A 20,934-nucleotide genomic window follows, 5' to 3' on the forward strand; every position below is an offset into this window, starting at 1 on the left:
TAATAATACAACCTAGGTACACGGTCTGTTTCATAATAAGCTTGCTGTAATTAATAATAAAACTAAGTGTTTTGTTATCAACTTGGGCTACAGCGTATCGTGTTCATGATGTTTAGTGACCACACAGTGGAACTGTATAGCTCATTTGCTTAAGTAACACTACGCAATGTTTGCTCGGAAAGATCAATGGGCTATTCAAGCCGGGCTCAGACTCAGCTCACCTCAAATCACCCTGCACAGCCTAGGTTCAGATTTTCCTTGCCGTTTCTCTCCATATTAACGCTCAGCCTCACATCATCTGGCAGCCTTAAATCCGTCTCTCAATAAACCGAGTCTGTGGGCTAGGTTTGATGTATTGCGCCTAGCTCTAGACTTGTCAAGTTAAATGGCAAACCGACCAACTTATTATCTGCCGTGCCTTACCCCGATGTAGGTTTAAGACATTGGACGAACTCCGTACTTTAATTTGAGATACTGTATACTATACATAATATAATTGCTCAAGAAATACTAGGTCGTTCTGGATGATAATGTCACATGACCACGTGTCAAGGTGGTTATGAGAGCATAAGCGTGTCATGGCATAGTTGCCGACCTCATTTGTAGTGCAGCGGGCGGCCGTGGGCTGACACTTCCAATCAGCCTCCGGACAGAGTGATCCTTCGCATCTTACACCAAGCCCCAGAAGTGATGCCTAAAATTCGCTCCTACTGGGGAGCCATTCGTTTAGCTTGCATTTATTGGCGTACAAAGACTGTGCCGCCTGCACCCCTCGGCACAAGGAGAACCAGCCTGGCCTGTCTTGCCGGGTTTCCCCATGTTTATCCCAGTAACCTCCTTGTCATATATTGGATGATCATTTCCTGTTGCTGACTTGTCAAACCTTCCAGCTAAGTACCTAAAGGTACGGCCTACTGTGTATGAACAACAAACTACTTGCAAGTTTGCTTTCATTGCAAGCCCGCTATCTGTCTCCAAGACCGAACATACTTCCAAATCCCTCGACACTGTCGCAGCTGGTGAACTAATACTAAGACGTTAATTAGCATGTAACACAAAAAAGTACCCATACATCGCTTTTACTCGCAGCCAAACACTTAAGGGACGGGACATGGATATTCCACCGGTAGGTCTGGAAGACAGAAGAAAAGTGATGGCAATCACTCTGTGCGTATACGACCCAAGGCAGGGCATATGCAAGGTTCGGGAAAAGAAACGATGTCTGACATCACCACCATGAAAGTCGAGGCTTACATGCAAACCCCGCTGTTGTGCACCGCGAGAAACGCCACAGCTGCAACTTCCTAATGTCAGCTCACATGGGTTTACCACAGCCTGATTCCCACTCCAACTACATGTTATGACTGAGCTGCCATGGCTGCTTACCATTCACACCAAATGCGTTTATTGTCTGGGAATCAGTACATCTACATGCAATCTTCTCTGCGATATCCCTGGTGAAAGGGACGTGTCTGTTGTTCCTTGTGTCACCGCATCATGTAGCTTGCAGCGCGATGTAACTATACATTGAAAATTAACATGTAAGCATTCGTCCCATCTTTCTCGTCGAAGCAATGCAGCATCGCCTCGCTTTCAGCTTATCCAATTAATTGACCAAAACTCTCAGGACAGGCTCCTTTTACAACTTAGTGGCAGAAATTCTTGGTAGGTAGCTATCAGAATTTAGTATGAGCTGACTTGGGATGAAGTACAAAACGACGTATCTGCGATGCCCGCGCCTGTAAGCCACTGATGTCTTCCTAGTGCAACCCAACCAAAACGAAGAACAAATTCGATGGTGACCAAGACTTTTAGAATGCCCTGGAGTCGCTTTTTGCTGTGTGTTTACCCACGACGGCGTGCCGCACTTCAGCTGTGAGGCCAAAAGCAATGTTGCGACCGCTTTTGACATGATTGAGTGGTCGTACCTAGCACAAACAAAACAAATAGTAAATAAACATGGTATTCCGTAAGGAGGCGATTTCTAGCGCAGTAATCCTGACTAAAAAAACACCGGGTAGAACTTCCTGTGCCGTTCCTCCCGCGCTTTGGCGCCGAGCTGAACTTTCTAGCACATCTTAAAGCGCCACTTATGAGAGCTATTGAAGGCTACGAGAGGTTCTTGTCCGCATAGCCGAAAAATTGGGGAAAGAAGCATAAACTAAACATTCATCCAATCTATTCTCAGATTCAAAGCGCCAATCTAAGTTTGGAGCTTTCTCGACCTCGACGCTAGGCTTCATCTAGATGTAGTCTCACCCTCTTTTGAGGCTGGATCCGAGCCATTGCCCCGGGTTATAACATAATTAGCATCACAGAATGTACAGCTATATATGAGGATGTCCCTCTTTTGCTCTCGATACGAAGTTCTTATCAGCACACTTCTATTTAGTACCTTCAGCCTCTTATCTCCACCATATCTTGCCCATCTCAGTCTTTAAACCTTCTTTCAGTCACTCGTTCTAGCTTCCCAGCTTGACCTGATAGCAAAAATGAAGATCACTACCATTACCGGCGCCCTGGCCTTTGCACTCTCCGCCGTTGCCGCCCCCGGGGTCAGCAAACCCCCGTGCAAATGCCCGACTAACACCGTCCAACCCGATGGCAGCCTCGGCAACTCCTTCGTGACCACCAGCCTTCTCGTCCCCATCGCCAAGAACAAGCCCAATTACGCTTTCCCGGCCACTAAATGGGCGCAGGTGACTCCCAAGGATGTATGCACCGTCTTCAACCTTGACCTGCCCGTTGCCCAGACCCAGGGCAAAGTCTGCAACCTCGTCTTCGACTTCCCTTCTTGGGAGCAAGCCCCCGGAAAGTTCAACTTCAAGGGCCCGGGTACCTTCATTTTCACCGGCTATGCTATTGGTGCCGGTGCTGTCGCTGGCCAGACGACGTACAACCACCAGCCCGCTCCCGGCCCAAGCCCGCCGAACCCGCCACCAACCATGACTCCGGGCCACAGCTATGTGAGTTTTCATTGTCTTACTCATATAATATGATTCGCTGCGTCCAGAAGACTGACTTGATTGTATTCAGATCATCAACAGCGCCCCATGTGGCATCCCGGCCACTGTACCTGGCAGCGTGACCGTGTCAGGAAGCCTCTGCTCGCCGGATACCACCTTCTCCTTCTATCAGAGTAACGATCGCTGCCCTATTGGCTTTTTCGTTGTCCTCACAGATATTTAAGCGACTTTTCTTCTAGCGAATTGGGGCGTTTTCTTGAGTAGGGAAAGGGAGGAATAAGAGTTTGTGTCTAGGTGAGAGTAAGAAGGCAGGTGGGATAATTCTATTTCATGAACAATCACTGTACATGGCTTTGTTTATATATATATATATTTACAACATATATCTTTCTGATCAAATTACCAGTTGTACTGTGGAGTGACTACTGGCACGATCCACCTTAGCCCCTTGTGTACTATAGGATTTGGTTGCAGAGGTCATAAGTGTACTGATACGGTACTCCAGTGTAAGTTAGCAACCACTTTATGTAATCTGAGCTATGGTAGTATCAAGTTGTTGTAGAAGAGGGTTTTGCTGGTGATCAAATTCGGGCCTACGTCTTGACCGATCCTAGCCAAATAAATATACTGTATATTTAGCTGGTGTCACAATTACCTCATGCAAACAAGCCTGTTTTCGGGCTACTTAATATAGCCTTGAATCTTTTATAAAAACTACGCTTAATCATAATACTCTAAAAGAGTGAGAGAAAGTAACCAACTATGGCTGTAATCAAAAGATCCACCAGTGCAGGCAGATATACCTGCGCTGCTGCCAGCATTACTTGTAAAGGACTACATGGGCTGCGCGTTACGCCTTACGCTAATTATACAGTCGTAAATAATAACGACTTCTTAGTTATTAATAGTTATTAGGTAGAGGAATTACCTTACACTATGTAATAGACTAGATGAGTTGCGAGTTTCACAACTGCAATAACGCTAAAGTAACGACTCTTCCTACCTAATACTCAATTCGAAGGTAAAGTCAAAGGGCTTAGTATAGCATCTGTATTGCTCGAACGGCCTTGGCCCCACAGTTGCCGATCCGATTCCGTTGTTGTCGTAATCAAGATGCAAAACTGTCATGTTCAGGGGCTTGAGATCATGAGGGTGCTCTGCATCATTCAAGTCGAAGGGCATATAACGCAGTGCCGTGAAGCTGAAAGGCTCAGGCTCAGCTCTTTTTACGTTGAGCGTGACGCCGTGGTTGCCATTGGTGACCTGAAGCCACCGCAGGTCTTCCCTGTTGCCGTTCTCCTGTGGATAGTCGTAATGGGTGAAGAGATCCTCCACTGTGGACTCGTAGCGTCCGATACGACACCCTTCTTTTGTGTCCTTATAGTTCTCCCCGGGTCCACGGCCGAACCATGCGACTTCGTCGAAATCGACCGGCAAGACAGCCATGAGGCCAATGCGGGGAAGGACTTCGGTCACGTTGCCAACAAAGTCACCGCGAGCGTGGACGGCGAGACCACCAGACGAAATGGTGTACGTTAAATCCGCTTCGGCGCCCCATTCAAGAACCTTTGGGGCGACTCTAACCTTGTAGTTCACTGTGAAGCCGCCATCGACTTCTTGCCAGCGAACATCGCGAACTTGAGTGTGCATGCTGTCCACCCGCTCCTCCTCCCAGATAGGGCCATCGCCCCTAGACGCAGCATCGTTTTGGGTCAGGGCACGGTAGAAGTAGAGTTCGGGTCCGCGTTGAAACACGTCGACGTCGTTCACCTTCCAGGTAACGTTTCCTTGGAGAAGGTCAAAGTCGAAAGATGCATCGCCATTTTCTACCTTGAGGTGCGTCCGTTCTTGCTTTACGTCGATACTTTGCGATTGCCGACCTTGTACCGGAGAAGCGTATTGCGCTGTCCGGTTAGTCACTGCTGGAGCATTGAGATGAAGCTGGTCCCAAGCCACGACGTGGGCCTTCTCTGCCCAAACCGTGTCATTCTTTAGCGCGAACTCGACGGTAATCCAGGCCTCACCAGAGAAGCTCGAGTTTCCCGTGGGAAGATCGACAGCACGTTGCTCTCCAGGCGGAATACTTGGCAGCTCCAAGGCACGAGAAGTAGTGGGTTCTTCTCCATCCTGGATTACGTGCCACGAAGCATCGAGCTCGGTAACGTCGAGAAAGTCGTAGTGATTGATGACGACCATCTGGTGTCCATCTTCGGAGAGCTTTACTGTCACCGGCTGGATTGCCTTGGCATATTCATTGAGTGAGGGCATGGGAGTGTGGTCGGAGAGAACGAGGCCATCCATGATAAAGTCGGCGTCGTTGGGTTGGTCACCAAAATCTCCGCCGTAAGCGTAATACTCGAGATCCCCTTCTTTCTTGAGGAGTCCGTGATTGCTCCATTCCCACACCAGACCACCCTGGATCAAGGGCTCAGATCTGAAGAGTTCAATGTACTCTTTCAAGCCACCTGGGCCGTTTCCCATGGCACTGTTACCGCCACGTTAGAAAATTGCCGGAAGACAGAGAAAGGGCAACTTACTGGGCATATTCACACAGTATGAAAGGCTTATCCGTATGATTGCTGAGGAATGTTATAATGCTCTCCGGGGTTGAATACATTTGACTGTAGATATCAACCGACTTGGCTTCGCGGTCGGGCTCATAATGGATGATACGACTCGGGTCCCGCTGCTTGATCCACTTCGCCATGGTATCTAGGTTTTTGCCATAAAAGCACTCGTTACCAAGCGACCAGATGATAACCGACGCATGGTTCTTGTATCTTTCAACAACCGCGTGAGCTCTGTCAACATACGCATCCTCCCAGTCGGGATTCTGTGACGTCCATTCTGCCATCGCCTCTTTGGTCTCTTCGATTGAGTCAAAGCCATGACACTCAAGATCCGCCTCAGAGATAACGTAAAAGCCAATCTCATCTGCAACATCGAAGAAATCCGGGTGTGGAGGCTGATGGGCGGTACGAATAGCATTGATGTTGGAACGTTTCATTTTGATGAGATCGGCTCTCATATTCTCGTAGGGAACAGTCCTGCCAGAGATATGGTGGTGCTCGTGCCTATTGACACCATAGATGGTAATGGCCTTGCCGTTGACGAGGAAGTTGGAACCGCTCATTTCAACGCGACGAAGTCCAACCCGCTGACTGATTGTTCGGCTGTTGAATGTGACGAGAACAGTGTAGAGCGTGGGCGTTTCAGCGGACCATAGATAAAATTCTGAGCCTTCAAGTTTGTGTTCGTATATTTCCGAAGATGAACCAGACCATTCGTCAAGTGTGTCGCCGTTCGGAGAGAGTAGTTTGACCGTCATGGTCCCTGGTTGGCCTTGTATTGTCGCGTTGAGTTTCAGGGTACCACTCTTGAAGGAGTCGTCAATTTCGGTATTGACAAAGTAATCGACGATCGAAGAGCGAGGGAAAGGGACAAGGTAAACATCTCGAAAGATACCCGACATCCACCATTGGTCTTGATCCTCAATGTATGAACCATCAGACCACTGATAGACACGGGCAGCTAGCGAGTTGGCCTCTCCAGGAGTGAGATAGTCGGTTATGTCGAACTCGTGGGAATTGCGACTTCCCTGGCTGTAACCAACCTCCTCACCGTTCACCCAGACGTGAAAAGCGCTGTCGACGCCTTCGAAACGTAAGCGGATCTGTTGATCCTCGTCCCAGTTTTCTGGCACTTCAAATTCCCGCCAATAAGATCCAGTGGGGTTGAGGTAGGAGACATTGGGCGGCGTGACAGGGAAAGGGTAGTCGATGTTGGTGTAGTGAGGGATACCGTAGCCTTGACGTTGCCACATGCCGGGAACCTCGATGTCGTTCCACGAGGTCACATTTGCCGTCTCCCAAAGGGGAGCCTCGAATGGGCTCTGGTCATAATGAAACTTCCAAGTGCCATTGAGGCTAAGAAACTCGCTCTGTTCACGGTTGAATGATAGGGCCTTCTCCTCGCTTGCGTACGAGTAGAAGTGTGCGCGGGGAGCCAAAGTGTTTCGGTGCAGAACGTTCAAATTGGTCCAATCGGGCACAAACGTCGGGAAAACTCCCAGACTCGACATAAGGTCCATGGTATCCAGAAGATAGCCGGATTTTGCCGTAACTCTTCCTTCTAAATCTTCCCATGGTTGGCACCACACAACGGCTCTTATACCTGCTCGTAATGACATCAGCCGAAAAAATAATTGGCATCTTTCTTACGTCCGGCTTGGCCTATGTCACGATCATGTACGCCGCGCCAAGAGACATAGTTCCGGCCGCCCTCCTTTGTGCTTCTCTGTTCAAGCCCACTGTGAATGGTTCTGTCGCGGGGTTCATGTGGGCTGTTATGACGACCCGGAGTAACATCGGCAATGGAGAATTTCTCGTTCATGCGGTCTTGATGCTCAAGTTGCAACTCAAAAGACTGGGCAGCGGGGGAAACGCCCAAGAACTGTGGGTAAATATGCATGTTTTGTAGTTTCCCCGCAATGACCGTCGTACGTCGTTGGACCCGGATCCGATATCCCCGCGATCATCGACGGAGCGGGGAATGAGGTAACGTTGGATGTGGTCCGATGGTCACTAGGTCATATTAATCTTTAGTCCATAAGCTTTAATCACCTTTGAAAGGGGGATTTTGATTGTCGATCGAGGATTGGACAATTTGGTCTCGTCGGTGTATCTACTCCCGAATCCTCATCCGACTTCGGCGGCTAACCTCCCCGGCAACCACTCAGACATAGTCTAGGCTTTTAGAGTATTTAACTAGAGGAGAATTGAAAGTAAATGTGTTATGAATGCATGATTTGTTCGCTGAGAAACAAACATATAGAGGTACTCTGCGACAAAGTAGAAATTGGTGGTTTAATCTTACAAGGTCAGTAGCTTCGTTTCATCAAAGAACAGGCTTGGTGTTGCGTGTTGGAGGATAGGCCACAAGGTAAATGGTTGTAACATATCCAAACCCCCCAAGCAGTGCGCATAATATTACTCTCGGGGCGATTAAATACACAGCATAGATGCGGCTAGATCACCCACCGCCCTAAGGTCGCGCAAGCGGGCGAGCTGGGTGGGCCAGGCATGTTTGCAGGATACTAATTAGCGAAACCCGAAGATTCCACCTCCGGGCTGCCAGCAGCAATATCTTCACTACTGCTGCCGCTGCTGCCAACCTGCCTACTTTCACTTCTACATACCGATTTAAAGCTTCCGAATATTTCATATTGATATTCGGTGACCTTCCACCCGTACAGGTATCCTATGGTTCCAAAAGTTAACAAATCTGCACAAACCAGCACTGAATAAGCGTTCCATGCAAGCCTCTCGCATGCACTCTCTGGGGATTAATATACGACAAGTTGATTTCTGAATAGCCTTTTTTTTTTTTCACTAAGAGACCCTTAAACCTAACGGAGGTCCAAAAGACAAATGATCTCAGTTCCTCAAGCGTTCAACTCAGCCGCCTTGCCTCCCTTGATAGCTACTTGATAAGGTTCAAGCTTCTTCTCAAGCTTACCACCTGGTCCACAGAACTTGTCAACAATCTGCGCACTGCGACCAACATACAGTTCTGGCCTCATCATGTTGTCCAGTTCGGGCCAGATTGGCCGGAAGAATTACAATAATCGAGCCAATCTGGCCCTAAACTAGCAAAAACTGTAATACTCCAATCAAAATTATACGGCGGTTTCTTCGAGTCAGTCGTTAGAGGAGCAGCTCAAAGATAAGACGTGAACCAGGTGAGACATATTGATTACATGCATGGGCTTCTGTCAGCCTCGCCCTTTTCTTAGGTACATATGGCCAGGGCAATTCAACTTTAGCAATCGCTTTTTGCATCACCAATTTATCTACATCTTCGGCCCCTAGAAGGATCTTTCCAAGACTTTGAGAGTGGACCGTAACGTCGCGCACATGGTCTTAACACTGTTCAAGGTAAATGCTAATGACTCGGGGGCCTTGAGAACGGTGTTACACACTTTTAAGCATCCTACGGGCCTGTTGAGCCCCTCGTCCGGATTTGCGTCTGCTTCAGAAAACATGGATTCCCTGGCCCAGTAGCCCGTAGCTCGTAGTTCTTATCAGACTGCGGCACGCCCGTCCAGAAATTTCCGCACACGCCCGCAATCTCTTGTTCTCTTGAGAATCTCTGCACCATGGCCCGGAATTCCCTCAGGGCGATGAGGAGGACGTCGTGATTCCATCGCACCTTGATCACTTCAACTAGAAGACTCGCACGCAGGAATCAACTCGTTGTTTTCATTTAATCAAGCTCGAGGTAGTAAAACTGCTGTAATTGTTGTCTTGGGGCAGTTCGCCTGCATTCTCTTGACTGAGAAGCGCAAGGCTTGTTCTAGCAGTTTTCTCTCCAGCCCGAGCTCACTAGTTATTCACTCCAGGTTCTTATTCAACAGATCTAGGCAACAGATCTTACCGAGACCGAGGTAGTGGGGACTTTCGGGCTACTCCGTATCTGGGCTTTAGATGAATGATTAGAGCTGTGTAATTAGCTCTGTGAGTGTAGCTGACTCGTAGCTAGTAGAATCTAACTCTTTTTAACGACTGCCCCGTCATTTTTCAGTGCCGCTAATATTAATGAGCAGACTATCCTTTATTCTGTGGGTAGGATCGTCGGGGTCATAAGTCAGTACAAGAGACAGGTTCGAGTTTCAATACATTCATATTCGTAGGAAGCTTTGTATAAAGTATCGATGGAGAGCCAGAACTTGAATTATGGAGACTCCCAACTGCTTTCTCCCTTCTTCTCTTCTGAAGCGCTTCTCCTTGATTATCCATTCCTCTAGATCAATACCTTCATCATGCGTTTAACTACTGTCGTCTTGGCCACCATGGTTGCAAGTTCCGCAGCTAAGGACTGTGCCTTCTTCTACGACCGCACTGCCCCGTGGCCCAACAATCCGAACGTTGCCACTACTAACGCTCAGTGGTACTGCTCACACGATATCGGCGGCAAAATGGCCGACTCGGAGGCAAACATCCCTAATTCAAGTACCAATGCGAACCTCCGATGTGGAATCTGTCGAGGGGCTAGAAAGTCCACTAAAGATTACAACATACCTGACAAAATTGGGAACTACGCTGTTCGATGTGGTGTCTACGCCCCTGGCAAATGCAGTGCATAGTAAACTAGAAAGTAAGAGTGAGACTCTTTTGCGGATATTTACCTAGAAGCGCTGTGATCGTGCTAACTCAATAACGCTCAGGTGCATCGTTCCGACCCATGACTAGTTGGTACTGGATCAATCTGAGCGTAACAGGCGAATGGTCTAAATTTGCACGAAATTCGCCCAAAGTATCACTAGATACATGATAGAAGGATTGGGAAATGATTCATTACATTAATAAAGGAATGGCTACTACCGTCCATGACTAGGCTCCAAATACCCACTGAGATGACACCTGAGTTGAATGACACAAATTGGAGGAGGATTTTGCGAGGCTCCGGTATGGTGTACGGAACTGAAGGCTTCAGGATTTGGATGCAACTTTCTTGCAGGTTGGAAGTTGGTCTAAAATTGAACTTGTTGACGATGTCTCCAGCGTTCGCAAACTGACAGTTCAAAGTACTACTCTTGGTTCAAAGTATGGAGACTTGAGAAAAAAGTATCTTGAGTATGACTTGAGATACGGCGATGATCTATCGGACCCACGCTTACAACAAGCGGCATATGAAGCAATAGCCTGCGAGCTGATCGATATATGGTTATAATACGAAGTCAGATTAGACATCAGCAATAGTATCCTTGCATCAACTGTATAGTACTCCAAGACCTAAGAGAAAGAATTATATTGTGAGATGAATCGGCCTCAGCTCACTGCCAGCTCAGGCCAACTCACCCGGCTTAGTCCAGCTCAGTCAGCTCAGGCAAAAGCAGCAACAGCTCAGTTCCAAAGATGGAAGGGAAAAGTTTGGATGTAGGTTTTAGGGCCGTGTTCTTGCTGTTTCACGACACGGCCTGGTGGACGTGCAAGGGTACTACTCTTTTTAGTTGGTTACCAAAGCCTAGAGCTAGGAATAATTCACGGCAAGATTTCAGTAACCTAGGTATTTGGAAAAGTTTCTCATTCTATTCTCTCTCCTATTTGACATGATAGTGCTACGCATATCTCACCCTCGTCGAAGGCGGCTGAGGCGGATACTGGTCCGGGGACGGCATAAGAGGATGCGGTGGTTGTGCCGGCTGCGCCATGCTGGGCGGGCCTTGCGGCCACCTCTTAGTCAACATCTTCGCGCCTTTCTTCTTTCTCAACGACCGTACAATGCAGGATACGATGATGATGATGACAATCAACCCACCAACACCGGAGGCGGCACCAATTACCACGTTCCTGTTTCTGTCGAACCAATCCTGGGCACCGCTGCCATTGTTTCCACCTCCACCGCCCCCATTTCCGCCGCCGCCTCCTGACCCTGCCCTTTCACAACTGCCAGTCCTGCACATACCTCCGTTTCCGCAAGGAGTACCGTCTATAAAATCCTGTGATGCCCTGGAGCAACCTTGGCCTGGGATGTTGCAGTACAGCTGGCAACTGTTGTTGTCACAGGCCTGCACCTCAGATAGGGTCTCATTGTAAGCATTTGCACACTGCGAATTGCGTGAAGTGCACAAGCCAGAGGCGCAGGCGAAACCATCGCCACCACCGCAAGATTCACCGTCCGGTTGAAAGGCATCTGTGGGACACTGGGCCGAGCTGCCATTGCAAGTTTCCTGGGGATCGCAGGTGCCGGTGCTGTTCCGGCACACGAATCCGCTGCTGGCTATGCGGCATGAGTCCGTGCAGCAGAGGTCGTTTGTCGGGTCGCAGGCAGCGTTTTCCCTGAGCTGGCAGGTTGTTGGGTTGCAACAAGAGTCCGCCGGGCAGTTTTCCACGCCGCCGCAGTCGCATTCTTCACTGCCCTCGACTATGCCGTTACCGCATTCGCTCTCGTTGATGTCTGGGGCATCCTCCGCGCTTACGAAACAACTGGTGTCGATGGCGTTTCGTCCGATTCCTGTGCAGATGGTTCCAATGGAACAGGCCGAGAAGTCGCTGATATCTCTCCCTGTGGACGGGTTCATGAGGTATTGGCCGCCGGCATCGCAAGTAGACGTGCTCAGCGAGCAGCAGTTCCCAGACCCGCGAGCGCTTCCTGATCCGCATTCCGAACTAGTACAGTCGTGCACGGCACCAAAATTGTGTCCAATCTCGTGTGCAATGACCTGCCATTCAGCACGGGTCCGGACTACCACGTTTGTCGAGGCGAAAGTTTGCGCGTTTCCTCCGCGGCCTTGAGACCTCGACCCACGGCTGCAGACGCTCCCGAGCCAGGCTATACCAACAACTTGCCCGCTGTTACAGGCGCTCAACAGGGTCCAAATGGCATTGCCGTCGTTGAACTGCCCCCTCCAGGCAGAGAAGGTGTTGAGCCGCGAGGAAATGTCGAATCCACCGGTACATGCGACGTTCCAAGGGGTCGACGAAGTCTCGGTGGCGGGGCAAGATGAGTCGCTGATGGTGAGGTTCTGGATGGCCAGGCCGATGTTAAAGGTATCTTCGTAGACCTGGGAGGCGACGTTAATCTGGGAGATGATGTTGTCCCGGGCATCCTGGATGGAGGAGAACGCCGACGTATACGTGCAATCTGTCGCCACGCCGAGCAAGGCAACCCGTCGAGTCGTGGGGCATCCTTGGGTCGATCCTATCGTGTCGAAAGGGTCGAACGACGGTTGGCCGAGTTGACGGGCAGAGACGTCGTTAACCGAGTGGTTGTATTGATCGGTACCACACAAGGGTCCATCAGCAGATCGCCCCAGCAAGCCCCCATGAGGGTGGTCGGGGACGATATCGGAGTCCCTCCAAACGATTAAGTAGGGAGCATCCTTCTGTGGTATCTTCGGATCACCAGGCAGGCTGGTCTGTCGGTAGGTTGAGTCGAGCGCGATGTGATAGTATTCGCCATGCAGTCTAAAGGCTCCTTCAAGCAAGTGCTGGCCCTCTCGTTTCCGATACGCAAGTCGAGCCCAGCCAGCCTTTGTCCACTGCGTGTCCTTTTCTTCCTTCAGAAAAGCAGAGCCCTTGTAAACAGTACTCGGCGCTTGTTGCGGCTGCCGAAAGGGTTGGTAGGATCCGCTTTGCTGTACATGTTGTACGTTCAGGTTTCGAGAAAGAATATCTGCATTTGGCGAGATCTGGAATCTAATCTTCTTGGGGTTTTCAGATAGACTTAGGATAATGTCGTGGTCCGCATCGACGTTGTTCGTGTCAGGATTTGTCGACCACTCGATATGTTTAACCGTGTCGACTCGGCGGACAGGATTTCCGGTGAAAGAAAGAGCTATACTGTTAGCAAAGCTCAAATACAGCCGGCGAAAATCAAAGACTGGTTTGATGTGTCCAGCGAGTAAATTCGAGCACCATCATCAGGAATGGCAGGCTTACCTTGAGTGCGCTCAATAAATCCAAGCACGAACACCACGGAAAGAAAGCGCCACAGAATCATTTGACGGTCTGGTTTTCGAAGATACTAAGCGCCTGGGCCCCGGACCTCAAAAAGATGGACCAAACGGACTGTCGGGAGCCTTGCTCTTATCATGGTTACAATTTTGTTACGAGACTCATCGCCCCCAGCCATCACGATGCATTGTAAGCATGGCCACTGCCAACAACCGGCGATGTTGTGTGTGTGTGTGGGCATGGGGAAAAGAAACGGCAGGCGAACAGTACACGGAGGAAAACTTGCCTTGACTGCTGGACTCGCGGGCTTGGCGGTTGGTTTCTCAGCAGCCAACTGCCGCTCAGCCTCCATAGATTCGTCACCTAGGGGCTCGGCGGCAGGTACGATTCGTCCCTGGGTAGAGAATCTGAGGTGTGTAAAAGTCGGCGGGGATAAGTGGACGGGGAAAGCATATGGACCCTCTTTCCACGTAAGATGCCAAGCGCGCCAATGGCAAATTCTGGGGTCTTGGTGTCTTGGTACTGCGGCAGAGTCGGGCAAAGGCATGCAAAGTCTGCGTGGTTGCTGGATCTGCCCCGATGAAAGGAGTTTGGCGATGGCTGTGTATATTACCCTGATCCGTTGGTCGTAGAAGAAAGAAGGCCCAGCTTCTGATTCTCTGATCCCTGACGCTGACATTGACGGACTGTCCCGAGACTCAAACACCCTGCTAACATGGGTATAAATTCGATGTCATTTGAGTCTAAATCTGTGGGGACGCCTGACCAAACTGCGCTAATGCGCGTTGCTGACGCCGACAGCGATCTGGCAGAAGATTGCCGGAGATAACCATTTAACTGTATTAATAAGCTCTGGCGTATGCTCCCAGAGTGATACACACCCAGAGCCGAAACTCTAGGATCGTGGTCAATACGCAGGAAAGCATTTAAGCCACAGGCCCAGTTGCGACAAGTTAACCATCTAGATCAATACCCTGGTACGCAACGACCACTATTTCGGAACGTCCGGAAATGCTATGAAGAGATGGATAATTGGTGAAACTGGAATTGGGGTGGTGCCAGACGTCATATTGCCAAAATAGGAAGTCAATCAAGGACTTTAATCTTCACCGAGATACCGATGCAAGACTACAGTGCACTATAATTTACTTCATTTTCCCCAAGAGAGTTCACAAATCAGAATCTGCCACTAGAACAAGCTATTAGAGCCACCTGGATTGATTCACCCGGCTTTAACTCCTCAAAGTCCGGTCTTGGTGTGCTGCTCGAGTCTCTGGTTCTGTTTCTGGCTTGGCTCATACTCAAGGTTGGCCGAGAAGACTGCAAATCTCCTCCACGTTCGGATGGCATATAGTCTTGGCAAGGGAGGTAGGGCCGACTGAAGATATTGTGGCCTCTACACTAGTTCTGGGTCAAAGGCTGCCAATGCCTCTTCACTGCTGCAGTCGAAGCCCAAAGGTACCACGACTACGTAGTCTTTATGCTTAGGCGAGCAGAAATCATTCCCCAGGAGCTCTACCAGCGAACAAGATCGTTTGGAAGGAGTTTGATTATGATTTCTCAAGACGATACATCTTACTCGGCTGGGACTAGTCAAGACTAGCGATAAAGGGAAACGACAGCACCTGAACAACCGCGACCAAGGACACCACCTTTCGTCCCAACGCTGAAGTTTAACAATGGAGAGTTATCATACTATGGTGATAATGAGGTATAAACAGCAAACCCCGGCAATCCAGATGAACACATCTCGAGCCGCATCAAAGAGTTCAGTCATCTGGTGAAGTCAAATAATAAGGCGCCTCGAAAGCCTTCCGCCTTCCATTAATGTAATTTCAATGCCTAGAAGTTTCCTATCTCTTGGAACAATGAAGCTTCATATCACCTGCAGAACCTGCCGAGCTGAGATGAGCGTTGAAAACGTTGAAGAAGGGGCTACTGGCGGCCCAGCACCGAGACCAACCCTGCCTGGGCGGTAGCTCAACGATTCGGGGCCTCGGCCCATTACGAACAAATCGATAAAACAAACGGCTAGAAGCCTGCCCTGTCGTCCCTAAGTAACCCGACCAAAAATCGCTTATGCTGCCGGTCCGTCCGCTGAAAATGTCATCCGTAGCACTCTTCCCGAAGCACACCCCCACGCCACAGTTGATCCATTCACAGCTGATGCATGCCTACACAACATGCTCTGCCGATACTCTGAGGGGATCCATAGCAAATTTTTCCCGTCTTTCAGGATCCACGTATAGTCGTCGCTGATGCCGTACCCGTCGTAGCAAGGCTCTGTTTTAGAAGACTCTTGTAGTTGTCTTTTCGGAGCGGATAAATCTAGGCTTAAGAAGCCTAGACTGGTCTTGAGACGCGTACTATTATTCGAATCGAATGAAAAGTCGCCGTTGTTGCTTTGGCGGACGTTGAGCGTCTGCACGCAGGTGCCGGTTGCCACGGCCCAGATTTGGACGACTCTATAAGCACCCACCGCAAGCCACTGGCCGTCTGCTGAGAAGGCTATTGATCGAGCTTTGCCTTCGCTATTAAGTGTCTGCACGCAACTGCCTGTTGTTGTGTCCCATATGAAGATTGTGTTATGAGAACCTACTGCAAGCCACTGGCCGTCTGCTGAGAAGGCTATTGATTCGGCAGATTCGCCTTCGCTATTGAGTGTATGTACGTAATCGCCTGTTTTTGTGTCCCAGATTAAGACTGTTTTTTCAGAAGTTGATGCGAGCCACCGGCCATCTGCAGAGAAGGCTATTGAGAAGACTGGAAAGTGACCCCATGCGAGTGTCTTTTCGCATGTGCCGGTCGCCGCGTCCCATATCTTGGTGGTCGCATTGTTAAACCCCGCTGCAAGCCACCGACTGTCCGGTGAGAAGACCATTGAGCAAAGACGGTTGGGTTCGTCAAGTGTCCGCACACACTTGCCTGTCTTTGTATCCCAAATCATCACAATGCTATTGTAAGCTAATGAGACAACGCTGTTTTTGCAAGCTGATGCGAATTGCTGGCCATCTGCCGAGAACACCACCATCTCGACGCTGCGGTTGTGGCCCTTAGGCTTCTGCTCGCAGTCGTCTGCTATTGCGTCCCATATTTTGATAGAGCTGTCGTCTGAAGCCGATGCGAATCGTTGGCTATCGGCTGAGAAGGCTACTGACCTAACCCTCCCTGTATGACCTTTAAACGTCCGCAAGCAGGCCCCGGTCATCACATTCCAGATCTTGATGGTATTATCGCAAGAAGCTGATGCAAGCCGCTGGCTGTCTGCTGAGAAGGTTGCTGAACAGACAGTATCGTCATGATCCTTGAGTGTCTGTATGCAGGTTCCTGTGACGACGTCCCAAATCTTGACGGCATTACCATGAGAAGACGATGCGAGCCATTTGCTATCAGCTGAGAAGGCCACCGACCTGGGACTTTTGTCGTCGTCCTTGAGTGTCTGCACACAGATGCTTGTCTTCATGCACCAGACCCTGCCAGTATTATCCACAGATGCTGATGCGAGCCACTGGCCGTCTGCCGATAAGGCTACTGACAAGACCCTGCCTTTATGCTCCTCGAGCGTCCGTATGCAGTCACCGGTCGCCAGTTCCCAGATCTTAACGGTATTGTCTGAAGAGCCCGATGCAAGTAACAGGCAATCTGATGAGAAGGCCACTGACCGGATCTCATTGTCGTGACCTTTGAGTGTCTTTATACATGCACCGGTCGCGGGATTCCAAACCTTCACAGTCTTGTCTGAGGACCCAGCTGCAAGCCGCTTGCTGTCTGCCGAAAATGCTACGGAATGGACGCCGGCTTTATAGATGACTTCGTCGTGATTTGGCTCGAGACAGACGCCCTCGAGTGTATGCATGCAGGCGCCAGTTTCTGCGTCCCAGACTTTGACGGTCTTATCTCCAGACGCTGATGCAAGCCACCGGCCGTTTGCTGAGTAGGCTACCGACCGAACCCCAAATTTATGCTCTTCGAGCGTTTGTACGCACGTGTTCCAGGTCTTCTCTGTGTCCGGCATTTCGGCGATCCAGGCAGGCAGCGCGTCCTGGAAAAGCTGCCTCACTCGGGTGGGACTAAAGACCAAAGCCGAAGCATAAACTTGTAGTGGAGCCCTCTGCATTATTGCTCTATAAGCCAGGACAAACCGGTGGGTGTCTCGAACTAGCTCAGCCAGCCGTGGGGTTTCTGTGTTTGCCTAGGAAGATGTCAGTAACCCTTTCAAACTCTGTGAAACGTCATCTGGACCTACTACAAGAGCCTGTAGTTTTTTGGTTGCTAATACGCCCCGTGACATGTTGTGTAGAAGACTGAGGGCCTCCAGCCAATACATAAATTTGTGCTGTAGGAAGTTGTAAACGAGCTTATCGTCCTCTAATCTGTCACATTCCACAGTCTTTTTGGGATCTGAACCATGATAATGGTCGACCCAATAGATACAGGAATATTCCACGGGGGCAAGTGGGTTGGGCTCGGGATGTGTGATGTCGTCAATCGAAGATGCAGGGGCGCATAAGTTGTAAATGTCGTATTTGAGTGTCTTGTGTAAAGCCCGTAGAGACCTCGAAAAGATGAGACGATGTTGATGTACCAAGCCTGACGGCATGATTTCGCCACACACGCTGCCCAGCAGGAAATCCTTGGCAGATTGGTGGACGAAATAAATGGTCCTGTCGTCGCCAAGAGTCAGGAAGGAACCGCATGATGAGACCACCTTTTCCAAGATTCGGCCCAGGTCTGTAGCATTATCAGGAAAATGAGCTGGCAGCTCGACTAACGATGCCAGTTCATTTAATGTGATAGGACGATAGACGGCTGAGGCGACTGCAAGGATTCGTTTGCATAGCTCCGCATCTTCAGAGGCACGGATTTGTTTCATCATTCGATCGTATAGAGACTCAAGACCTTTCGGCATGATTTCAAGAGTCTGGAGGGCATTCCAATAATTGACTTTTTTCAACACCTGACAAACCAAGGCAACCCAAAGGAAAGTGTTGTCTGCTTTTTCAGTAAGACCCTTCTGGAGCTCATTTCGGATGCTGTTATAATCTTTGCCTAACTCGTCAACTTTGTGCTCGATGTAGGCATTGACGGCGTCAGAGATCGAGGCTTTGTCTAACTCGAGAAGGGTCATATTTTCTTTGTTTTGCTTTAGTCTCGCATCGACGTCCTGCCAGTTACGGCTCGATACGATCCACTTCGCATGAGACGAGGAAGACAGTTGAACGACTAGGTCGAGAAGCTCGTCACGATTCTCCCCGCACTCGTCCAAGGCGTCGATGACAATGATGGCGCCATCGAGGGTTTTATCGCGCAGCATACTTTGGAAGATCGTTGACATAACGTCAAAGGCATTCAGGCCCTCGAATTTAGACTTGCCACCGTTGTCGTATTCCTTGCGGATGTGCCGAATGAGCTCTCTATGCCGCTTTGCAAGGCTCCAGATCAGACCTCGCAACACGGCTGTCGCATTGTTCAGACTTTCCGCGGTAGCCTGACAGAAGAAGTAGCATAGAGGGTCGGGAAGGCTGTTTAACTCGTCAATAATGCCACATAGGAGCATCGTCTTGCCCTTGCCTGGGCCGCCCCTGATCCAGAGCAGACGACCGTGCGCATCGGCTTGGTGCCAGTTTTTGAATTTAGGGTTGTCCAGAATCCAGCGGTACGAATCTCGAATGAGGCCTCCCTTGTCTCTCTGGATGCGTGTTTTATCGTTATTGGGATCCGTCCGTAGGAGGTCTTGGAGACATTTGTTGTCCTCTCGGTTCTTTTGTTCCTCGGCTTCTTTTCTGATATGGTTTAAGAATGCCGAGGTAAAAGTATGAAATGCGTTGTACAGGTTTGTCGCAGAGTTGGCCAGTTCAAGCAACTTTACTGTTCGTGTGTCTTCCCGCAATGCTTCCTCGGCGGCTTTGATTTTGTCCACTTGATCGGCCCAATTGTCCAGCTTAATCACGTCCTTAAGAAAGACAACGAACCGGTTTCTGTTATAGAGACAGATGCTCTTCATCTGGTATAAAAGAAGCAACTGATACAGCTCAATGATTTTTGTCTCGAGCTGATCTTGCATCGTTTTATCGGCTGGTTTATCAGTTTGGGTTTTCTCAACGAGAAGAATGTCTGTAAGGCGCCAGTACCACTCCATCCTCGAAATGACGTAGGCAGTTCCATCGCGGTTGATTCCCGGCTCGGTCATCGGGTTTGCGAATATCTGGTTATGTAAGTGAATGCGCATGGATTTGTGGGAGCCGAACCTACCTCCAGGACGAAGCAGACACCAACCCATGCAAGGGCAGCTTCCGGGGCACCCTGTACACAACTCTTGACTAGTTCCTTGACCGGGGACACGATTTGAAGTATGTCGCTGATGTTCTCCTTCATGGCCGCACCCTTCTCCGTTCGTTGCAGTCCGATTTTGACCAGCTGCTCCATATGATCTCGTCTTTCATGCAGGACAGGCGCGATCGGATTCTCGGCCGCAGCAACTGGGATTGAATCACGATTCTGAAGTTCAGCAGACAAAAACTTCTCGTATTCCCCCACTATTTGGGGTTCTTTGGATTTGAGCTTGTTGTACGCTTCGTCCCAAAGCCGTGTCTGGAGACGCGGCGCCGAGGTTTCGGACTGGGAAGCTAAGGGCTGAGTAGAGGTGGCCGGCCTGGGTGAGGGAGTTGGCGAAGTGCCTCCTTTCCCGCGGCGCTTGTGTGTGAACTTCTGCCACCAACTAAGGCACATTTTCTTTTTGTCCGTTGGTGACCACAACGAAGGTGCTGGGTGGCAAAAAGTGGTAGCGGTCAATGTTTGGGGACAAGTATTATTGGTGTGATGGTAGGGCGAAGTGGTTTTACTTTTCGTCGGGTGGCAGCCAGTTGAACTTCTCGGCAGAAGATAAACAGGGCCGGCAAGGAATCAAGAGTATTCCATGTCACGCAAGAAATTCAGCTGGAGGCTGGGCGCTCGCTCATGCGACTGCTGTTGGTTCTTGGTTGATTGGTCACATTCTGTTCAAACGGTAGTATACTTCACTCAGCTTAGCGCTTAGCTAGTCAGGGCCTTAGATTAATCTCGAACCTTGAAGCGACACGCATTCGGCTTGAGACGACACCTCATCCATCATGATTTCTTCTGCGGCTGCTCGGTTCTATGTGCCGACGACTTGCGGTGTGCGTCCCGTCCGTCCCTTGCTCTAGAGGATAAATCGTTCTGCTGCTTCTTCCTGTCTGTCTGCAAGAGTATTTCTCAGATGGTGATGGTATTATGCAGCAGCTTAGCTGTGTAATACACGTTCTCATTTAGCGCCAGTACTCTTGCTTTGTAGCGAACAGTGCATTTTAACCCTGACAAGTGCTGCGTTGGTGCTGTTGATTATTCCCAATCCCTACCAGAAGTGTGCAGTTGGCGCCCAGGTTCCCCTCTTGGCCACCTAAACCTGCATCTCATGTGGACCACTAAATTTATTCGGTGCCCAATCCTCAAATTAAAGCTAGACCTGTATGCACAGCGGCATTAAAGCAACT

General features: G+C 49.7%; 4 protein-coding genes across 4 annotated transcripts; 1 reads left to right on the forward strand and 3 right to left on the reverse strand.

The window, feature by feature from the left end:
* Positions 1 to 2,492: 2,492 nt before the first annotated feature.
* EsH8_X_000206 (uncharacterized protein) lies at positions 2,493 to 3,189 on the forward strand (the record flags this gene model as incomplete). Its single annotated transcript, XM_083274294.1, has 2 exons — positions 2,493 to 2,966; positions 3,037 to 3,189. 2 exons carry the CDS (start codon positions 2,493 to 2,495, stop codon positions 3,187 to 3,189), a joined length of 627 nt encoding a protein of 208 aa, XP_083119686.1.
* Positions 3,190 to 3,965: 776 nt separating this feature from the next.
* On the reverse strand, positions 3,966 to 7,056 carry EsH8_X_000207 (glycosyl hydrolases family 2, TIM barrel domain-containing protein; the record flags this gene model as incomplete). Its single annotated transcript, XM_083274295.1, has 2 exons — positions 3,966 to 5,451; positions 5,504 to 7,056. The coding sequence occupies 2 exons, from the start codon at positions 7,054 to 7,056 to the stop codon at positions 3,966 to 3,968; spliced, it is 3,039 nt and encodes a 1,012-aa protein (XP_083119687.1).
* Positions 7,057 to 11,085: 4,029 nt separating this feature from the next.
* On the reverse strand, positions 11,086 to 13,469 carry EsH8_X_000208 (Metallo-peptidase family M12-domain-containing protein; the record flags this gene model as incomplete). Its single annotated transcript, XM_083274296.1, has 2 exons — positions 11,086 to 13,304; positions 13,409 to 13,469. The coding sequence occupies 2 exons, from the start codon at positions 13,467 to 13,469 to the stop codon at positions 11,086 to 11,088; spliced, it is 2,280 nt and encodes a 759-aa protein (XP_083119688.1).
* Positions 13,470 to 15,500: 2,031 nt separating this feature from the next.
* EsH8_X_000209 (uncharacterized protein) lies at positions 15,501 to 20,152 on the reverse strand (the record flags this gene model as incomplete). Its single annotated transcript, XM_083274297.1, has 3 exons — positions 15,501 to 17,615; positions 17,670 to 19,628; positions 19,676 to 20,152. The coding sequence occupies 3 exons, from the start codon at positions 20,150 to 20,152 to the stop codon at positions 15,501 to 15,503; spliced, it is 4,551 nt and encodes a 1,516-aa protein (XP_083119689.1).
* Between the last annotated feature and the right edge of the window lie 782 nt (positions 20,153 to 20,934).

This window comes from Colletotrichum jinshuiense, chromosome 10, assembly GCF_051148585.1.
Source record: "Colletotrichum jinshuiense chromosome 10, complete sequence".
Taxonomy (NCBI): Eukaryota; Fungi; Ascomycota; class Sordariomycetes; order Glomerellales; family Glomerellaceae; genus Colletotrichum; species Colletotrichum jinshuiense.